Here is an 8,288-nt window from a genome sequence, read left to right on the forward strand (position 1 = left end):
ACATGATATTAAGAGTTTTATAATAATCACATGCTTTATTTATAAGTTAGAACTCATGAGTTTGGGTTAAAAAGTATTAAATGATGTTTAGATTTATAAATAATATTAAATGCGTAGTATTTTGTTTTTTACCTAATGATTTTATTCCTTAGCTCTTTGTATGGTACATGCATCTATCAATAAAATTCAATAATGCATTATTGCACGCGCACGAGAAACTTTTAATGTTTTACAGTAATAATTATGTACCGTCCGTAGTATTGTAAAGTAGATTTCTTACTCTAATTTTGATTTATTAAAAATATAAAAAAGAATATGATAAAAATAAAATTACATCTTTTATCGTTGATCCAAAACATAAATTGATAAAGATAAGGTACCAAATAAGTGAATACTACATGATAATTTTAATTAGTTATCTCTAAAATGAGTTAAAGAAGAAGACATCATCATGTTACTAAGAAATATAATCCATAAAATGTTATAAAATGATAGTAATTCATTGCATATTTACATAAAAAAAAGATTTTTAAATGATACTAATAAAACTATGAATTTGTTAAAAAAGCATTATGACGAGAGAATACGGTTAGGCATAGGCAGTTGATATTTTGATTAAGGAATAATAGAAGCGGAAAAAAGGAAAGACCGTTCCTTTTGGGGTGCCACTTTTTGACCTCGGGTAGGAAAAAAGGAATGGATTTCGTACAGAAAACGCCAAAGTAGGACCCACAACCGTTCTCTTTGGGAAAGTAATACAATAATTAAGAAATTAAGAAAAAAAAAGAGGAACAATAATGATAGCAATAGCCATAGAACGATAGATAAATAATTAGACGAGGGAGAAGAGAAAGAAGGAATTGGAATTAGAATTGTAAAAAGGAAAGGGGAAGGAAGCAAGGCAAGGAAGGAGAGTGGATCGATTCCTCAGCAGCACCAGACATTTATAAAAGCTCTTTCCCTTCCCTCAAATCGCTCATACTCTTCCAATCTTTTTTTTTTTTTTTTTTTACCTTTCTCCCTCGCTCAATAATACAAAACAAAAAAGAAGAAGAAGAAGGTAATAATCATACCAATCAACCGAGATCTATTCAACTGTTTTGTGTTTCGTTGCGTTGTGTTTAGGTTCTGATCTGATTTTGGATTTTGGTTAGGTTTTCGCGATGGCATCGAAACGGATCTTGAAGGAACTCAAGGATCTCCAGAAGGATCCTCCTACCTCTTGCAGCGCCGGTATTTTTTTTATGCAACGATTTATACGATCCCTGATTTCTATCGCTGAATGATCGTGTGTAATATTTTGGGAATTTTCGGACAATTTTTTAGCCCTTCATATGCTATAGTTCCGTGTAGGTTAACAATGATCTAAGCATGACTTGGTGACGCTGTAGGTGAATCGATTGTTCTGATTTTGTGTTAATAATTAAAATCTGTGTACTTGTATGAGGGACTTATGATGATCGGGTGGTTCTATGTGGATTTCTCAACAAATTATTGTGGACTTCTGTGCTTTTCTTCCTTTTTATTTAAGCTTATATGGTTTATTTTTTGTTGCTTGATAAATGATAATGTTATTGCCTGGATCATGCCTCTGTTATGTGCTGCCTTGCTTGTGCGCTTCATGATCAAATTTGCAATAAAGAATTTGGAATTACTGCAGTTTTGGACTGATAAGTGTTGCAATTGTACATGTAGTTGTTACCGTCTTAGTGTGATCCAACAATCTGTGTGATCATTAATGTTCTGCACTATTATGACTCTTCTTTCTCATTTTGGATCTCTGCTTATGCTATTCTGTAACCTGATTGGAGGGTGATTGAAACTTATTTCTCTGCTAAGTTACGTAATATCTCTTTTAAGTTTTTCGTATGACCTATATCTTTATTTGCTAGAGAGACAATTAATGTTTTAATTCTTATGTGTATTTGGATTGGTTTATCTTGAAGAAGTATATTATTTCGTAGCTTCCTAGTTGTGTTGCTAGTCTTTAAGTTATAAATCTAGTTGGATAAAACTGTTCTCGGTAGCTTTATTCTGTGCTTATTTTTTTTATTAGGACAAAGGAATTTGTCCAGTATAGTTATGTGGCGCTGTCATTTAGAAGTTGAAGGACTTTGTGCTTATCCCATATTTTGTCTCTTTTTTTTCCAAAACATTGCAGGTCCTGTTGCTGAAGACATGTTTCACTGGCAAGCAACAATTATGGGTCCTCCAGACAGTCCTTATGCTGGAGGTGTTTTCCTAGTCACTATTCATTTCCCTCCAGATTATCCCTTCAAGCCACCCAAGGTTTGTATTTATTGAGGTGTCTATTTCTGTAATGTTTCTACATTTCCTTTAATTCTGTACCGGTTATTATTTCTTAAAAAATAATGTCATATTTTCCCACTTATTTGGCTTATTTGGAGGTGTTATGTTCTAAGGGATCCTTTTAGTAGTGACTGCTGCTTCTTTGAAACACTCATTTCCTAACAAGAATTAATTTTTTATGTTTAATCTCAATTTTCAAAAGCAGTACAAATTCCAGCATTTATATTGTTGAAAGATTTAATGAGAATTCTGCCTTCTGTGTATATAAAAAAAATCTATATTGTATGCCATGATGAACACTGTGGAGCTCCTTCAGATGATCTTGTGTATACTCATTGATTGTAAATGCCTTTCAGGTTGCATTCAGGACAAAGGTATTTCACCCAAATATAAATAGCAATGGAAGCATTTGCCTTGACATATTGAAGGAGCAGTGGAGCCCTGCACTAACTATTTCAAAGGTATGTTTCTTGATTATCTCATATCAGCTCTTATTCCTGAAACTATGTTTTAATCATTCCTCCAATGTAAACCGCTTAAACTTAGATGTGACAATTTCACAGCTTTAATGGCCAACAATATTTTTATTGGGCTCATGATTCTAATACCTGTATTCAATTTTGATTTACAATGTATAAGGCTATAAGTTTTTGAAGTTATGTAATCATGTGTCTCTGCCTCATAAAAGACGTTTGACCTCTTAGATAGTTAGTATTGTAGTCAATTTTTTTTTTATGATATATTAACACAGAATTGAAAGACGGTGTAAAATCGTTTTAATTGTTAGTAGACAAACTTAAAATCATTGTATTTCTCCGAAATGAATTCTGAATGGCTGATTTTGCATGAAGTTTGCAATTATATTGTTAATTTTGATTTTGCAGTTAAAAAAAAAAAATATTGTTAATTTTGGGGACCACAATATGTAGCTTGATAGTGGATTCTTTCAAGCATTCAAGCAGTTGTTTAGTTCTTGCAGTTGGAGTTTTAACCATCACCAGTCTAAGTACACTCCTTTTTCAGAACAAGATGTTAAATTGCAACTAAGCATTGTTTACTTTGACTTTTACATGTTTAGGTGTTGCTCTCGATTTGTTCCCTGTTGACGGACCCTAATCCTGATGATCCTTTGGTCCCCGAAATCGCCCACATGTACAAGACAGACAGAAACAAGTACGAGTCAACTGCCAGAAGCTGGACCCAGAAATATGCCATGGGTTAAGTGACCTGTGGTATGTGTGAGGAAGAGCATTTCTACTCCCAGTGTTTAGGCCTCTCAGCCCTTGTATGAATATTTGTCGTTTTTAATAAGGCCCCTCCAGTTGAAGATTAATGGAGCAAAACGTTTCTCCTGTTGTTTGTACTGCAAATGTTAATTTAGAACAGTGAAATGTTGCCCCCAATCAAATATGCTCAAATTTTTAACCGTTCTATTAGTGCCATTATTTCATGTTTAATTTTTTTCCCCGTTTATGAACTTGAGCCTTAATGAATTATTGTTTTTCATTAACAACTTTATACTTTCGGAAAATGCACCTTTAAGTACGTCTGATTTTACAAATAAATATCTAATTTTTAATAATGCATTTTTTCTATTATTTTTCTTCAACTAACATAGGGGGCAAAGGGAGAAAGGAGAAAGGATGAGGGACTGAGGTAAAGGTCTGGTTTTGAATTTTATCCCTAACAAAAGCTAACATTGGTCGATAAAAAAAGATTCCTCACTAACATTAGTCGATTAAAAAAGGAGTGTATCCTTCAAGTTCCGTCCCATTATTCATTCACTTGTTATAATATGTTTATGATATTATGTCATAAGCTTCCCTCCCCCTTTTCTCCGGAACTCTGCTAGTTCTAGTCTGCTCTTGCTGTTTGTTACTTCGTCGCAACTCGCCCCTGCGCCATCCTTTATGTAGCAGACTAAGTTAGAAACATTGGGATTAATTCATGCCTGATTTGTTTGTTTCTTGTTTTGTTTAATTTCTATGCTCTAATTATAATTATAGTGAACCACATTGATCGATAATTGCTTTTAATTTACAGTTACAGGTAAAATATATGAAACAAACTCTATTGTTTTAGGCCTTTGGTGATGTGAGATTTATAAGGAGACATTAAGGTAATTCAACATTGTTTTGTTCCTGGATGTAATTATGAAAAATAAAAAAATTGTAAAATAAATATTAAAATAATTAATTGACTAATATAATATGTACCAAAAAATGACAAATTTAAGCAGACCCACCTTTAAGCATCTTTAACATGATAACAACAGTTGCTTAAATTTATAAGGTTGTCTCTTAAAAAAAAACAAGTAATTTCAATAGTTGAAGAGAAAATTAATAGTTGATATTTCAATATATTTATAATTTGTTATGTATATATAAATAACATCAATTATTAATTTTTCATTGACTGTTAAAATTACTTTATCTTCTAAATTGAGTTACTTTAGATATACATTTCTTTTTATTAATGTATATAAATTAATGATACAACATATTTTTATTAATAATTAAATGAAATTTTGAGAAAATAAACATAAATTTTAAATACTAAAAAGGTTAAATGTAAAAAATTAAAATTAGGAAAATTGAAATCATACATGAACGAAAATATAAAAAACAAAAGGCACGGTTAAGCTATAAGGTAATCAAGAGGTAAAACGGGGTATGGAGTGTAGTTAGCAAACCGAAGTTGTAAATAGCAAGTGAGCTTTTTTGGGTCAGGGCCCATGCTAAACTGGACTGAACCTTTTACGTAATTCAAGTGACTTCAAATAAGTGCAGGAAGCAATTCATGGAGGTGTAAGAAGCAACTGCCTTAAAATAATCAATCCCAAACGGGTTTAGTTACACCAACAACGACTTTCGATCCTAGTCCTATAGTGAAGTTATTTTGAATTCTGAGAGAAGTTTTTGGCAATGTAAAATCCAAAAATTTGTCAAACAGTTCAATTACTCCCTCACCTGCATTGCCTGGCAATGTCAGGGGAGGTAGATGAAAACTGAGCCACCGGCCAACATATATAAAGTTCTGCAATAACATTGGTGTAATATTAAATACCTCTTTTATTTTGTTTTTCATATCACTGTTGCTAAAGTAAAATATCATAGATGTAATTCTTTGAGCAATTAAGTGGTACATAGTACATGTTTTAAAACTTATTTTTGTGTTAAAACTTTGTGTAGCAATTTTATTTGATTATTTACAATAGCATTTGTACTAAAATCTTGTGTGGAAATACATTTTCCTCCATATTGATATTACTTGTCTGTACAAGACAACAAAACTCTTCCTCTCCAAAGCAAAATAAACTTAGTTAACTAAAAACATGTCTAAAAAATTTAAGATAATTAGATAATTTTTAGAAAAATACCTAAAAACTGTTTAAATATTTTTTTTCATAAAAAAGTAGATATTGAAAAAAAGATACTATGTATACAGGTATTTATTCAAATGCTTTGATTATCTTTTGTTTGTTTTAACTTGTCTCCATAAATTCTGTTCAACAAAATTTGTTGACTAAGAATAGGCAACGTGCCATGTCATTTACATGGTGAAAGGAGGATTGGGGAGACAATGAGCATTATTTTATGTGAGTAGGGAACCGTTGATGCCCCAACTTCCAAAGGACTAATTAAGAACCTAATAAAGGACATACCATCTAATATACAATTAAAGTATAAAAAAACAGGATAGCTACATTCTGGCGGCGACATCAAATGACATCCGCCATATTAGCCGGAATTGCCCCTCTAACCACTCATGGATGGGTTCTATGCTGTTTTCTTCATGTAGTAGATAGAAAGTTTCAGTTAATCAAAGATGACATATTCAGCAGAGTATAACCAAACCAAACTATGTTTCTTGTTTCGCTTCAACCTACAAGTTGTAAATTCTAAACAGTTAATCAGTCTTCACAAAGCATCTTCGAATTTTGTATATTATTATTTAATGATGTGTAATATATACTAAATTAGCTGATGAAACTTAACTAAACTGGATTCGCTTTCTGCCACTGTGAATTAGTCTATATTATAAGAAATAAAAAAATTAGCTCAAATAAATCCATGGATCTCAAATAATTGTCTTTAATTCTTACAGCTAAAAAAAATATTACAAAAAAAATGAACTATCATTTATGCCTGTATCATCCACACACTTTTCTCCATTAGTTTTTTTTTTTAATGCAAAGAAATAATATTATGTAATGGCACCACAGGTGCCGCATCAGTTACAATTTTGTCCTAGTGGAAAAAAAAAAAGAAGAGATAATTTAGCTTCTTAATTTTTTAAATATTAACCTAACTTAGTCGTGTTCTACCCATTGACTGAGCTGACTTGATATTTAAACAAAATGTATAAAATGAGCCTTTATGCATAGTTAAGTCAGAAGCTGTAGAAATGTGAAACTGTAACTAAAACAAGTTTTATAGATTATAGTTCAAAACAAATCAGATCAATATAAACATATTATCATGTTATGTAAGGTAAATAATTTCATTAATCATTTATCATTAATGATATATGAGTATAAAAGTGGGCGTACGATTGATCTACTGGCATGTTTGCCTTATTCTAGGTCTCTCGGCTTGATTAGTATAGTTTCATCATCAGCCCCCTTTGTCTGTATTAAGCCGGGCCACTAGCTTGAATAAATATGGTGTGTAGTGTGTACTGATATAATACATAATAATTAAAAATACAAACTCTGACTAAATATATCTTTAAGAAAATAAAATGATGAGGAAGTAGCAACTATGGTTGTTTCCTTAAGTATATAACTTACCGATTTTATGATATATAATGAAATCCTATGAAAATATTTTAAAAAACTTAAGTACCCATAAAAGACCTACTAGGAGATATCTAACACTTATCCTCGAGTTAAAGTTTGTTAAATTTATAATTTATAACAATTAAACACCATAAAGGAAAATAATAACAAAATCTAATCTTGTCCCGATACAGTTATAATCTTGAAAAAACATCTTTAAAAGATTATATAGAATTATAAGTTTATATACTTTTAAAAAAATTCATAAAAAAGTTGCGATGCTTTGAATAAAGTAATTAACTTATCCAAATATATACTTTTAAAAATGTATTTGTTGAAATATATATAAATTTTAGATCGCAGTCCTAATTAAGAATATGTATGGGTTATTGTGTTATATGTCATGTGTGAGTAGCTAAAACACTGGAGGTTATTTTAATATTTAAACGTATATGATATTTTCTCTTGTATAATAGCGAATAAGTAACAAATTTAAGCTAACAAAATAATTGAATTTATAGTATTAGTCGATCCTTATGCATTAATATGTATATACGTTATTATTGTATTGAATTTATACGTATATATTATGTCGCCTTGCTATTCGTGAAAAATGATAAGTATCTTAACAATGTAACGATGGTATACATACTTTGGGAATTCAAACTCCAATTTCCTTGTGTGCTTTATTTTATATATATGCCGCTGTTCAGAAAAAGCCAAGACATAGCATAGCTTTTCCGACTATATCAACAATTTGGGTGTTTAATAAATATCTAGGGACATCGTGACCCATGTCGTGTATGCTTTTATATTTTCTTTAATGAGTGAAGGTACTCAATATCTCATTTTTATATTCACAAGTATACGTGTCCAACATGAACATGAATCTGTTCGATACTCTACTTTTATAATAATAGTAATAATATGAGTTTATTAATAATTATAAACGGTCCGTTTAAAACTTTCACAAAATAAAATATTTTTATTCTATTATTTAATCACAATTCATAATTAATATATCTTTTAGTATAATTAATATAAAGTCAACAAATTTATTATAATATAGCTGATAGATTATAATTAAAGAATAGAATAATATTTTTACATTGAAAATATATATATAATCCTTTTTCTCTAATAATATGATTAATTTTTGTTCTGCGAATGGGTCGTGCCCACGGGTGGGTTTCGAGAG

General features: G+C 30.5%; 1 protein-coding gene across 2 annotated transcripts; it reads left to right on the forward strand.

The window, feature by feature from the left end:
- The first annotated feature begins 815 nt into the window (after positions 1–815).
- LOC114415514 (ubiquitin-conjugating enzyme E2 10) lies at positions 816–3,770 on the forward strand. Of its 2 annotated transcripts, none has more exons than XM_028380237.1 (5): positions 816–1,060; positions 1,155–1,233; positions 2,162–2,289; positions 2,667–2,771; positions 3,389–3,770. In XM_028380237.1, exons 2-5 carry the CDS (start codon positions 1,164–1,166, stop codon positions 3,530–3,532), a joined length of 447 nt encoding a protein of 148 aa, XP_028236038.1. In that variant the 5' UTR covers positions 816–1,060; positions 1,155–1,163; the 3' UTR covers positions 3,533–3,770. The 2 variants fall into 2 exon arrangements, with proteins under 2 accessions (XP_028236038.1, XP_028236039.1); XM_028380238.1 differs by having other exon boundaries at positions 830–1,060; positions 1,152–1,233; positions 3,389–3,741.
- The last annotated feature ends 4,518 nt before the right edge of the window (positions 3,771–8,288 follow it).

This window comes from Glycine soja, chromosome 6 (genome assembly GCF_004193775.1).
Source record: "Glycine soja cultivar W05 chromosome 6, ASM419377v2, whole genome shotgun sequence".
Taxonomy (NCBI): domain Eukaryota; kingdom Viridiplantae; phylum Streptophyta; class Magnoliopsida; order Fabales; family Fabaceae; genus Glycine; species Glycine soja.

What these genes read in the sequence shown, in the direction of transcription:
- LOC114415514 (XM_028380237.1), top strand. Translation starts at nt 1,164, where the DNA reads ATGGCATCGAAACGGATCTTGAAGGAACTCAAGGATCTCCAGAAGGAT. An exon ending in TCCTACCTCTTGCAGCGCCG is followed by an intron (nt 1,234 to 2,161) that starts GTATTTTTTTTA and finishes AAAACATTGCAG; the next exon opens with GTCCTGTTGCTGAAGACATG. An exon ending in CTGCACTAACTATTTCAAAG is followed by an intron (nt 2,772 to 3,388) that starts GTATGTTTCTTG and finishes TTACATGTTTAG; the next exon opens with GTGTTGCTCTCGATTTGTTC.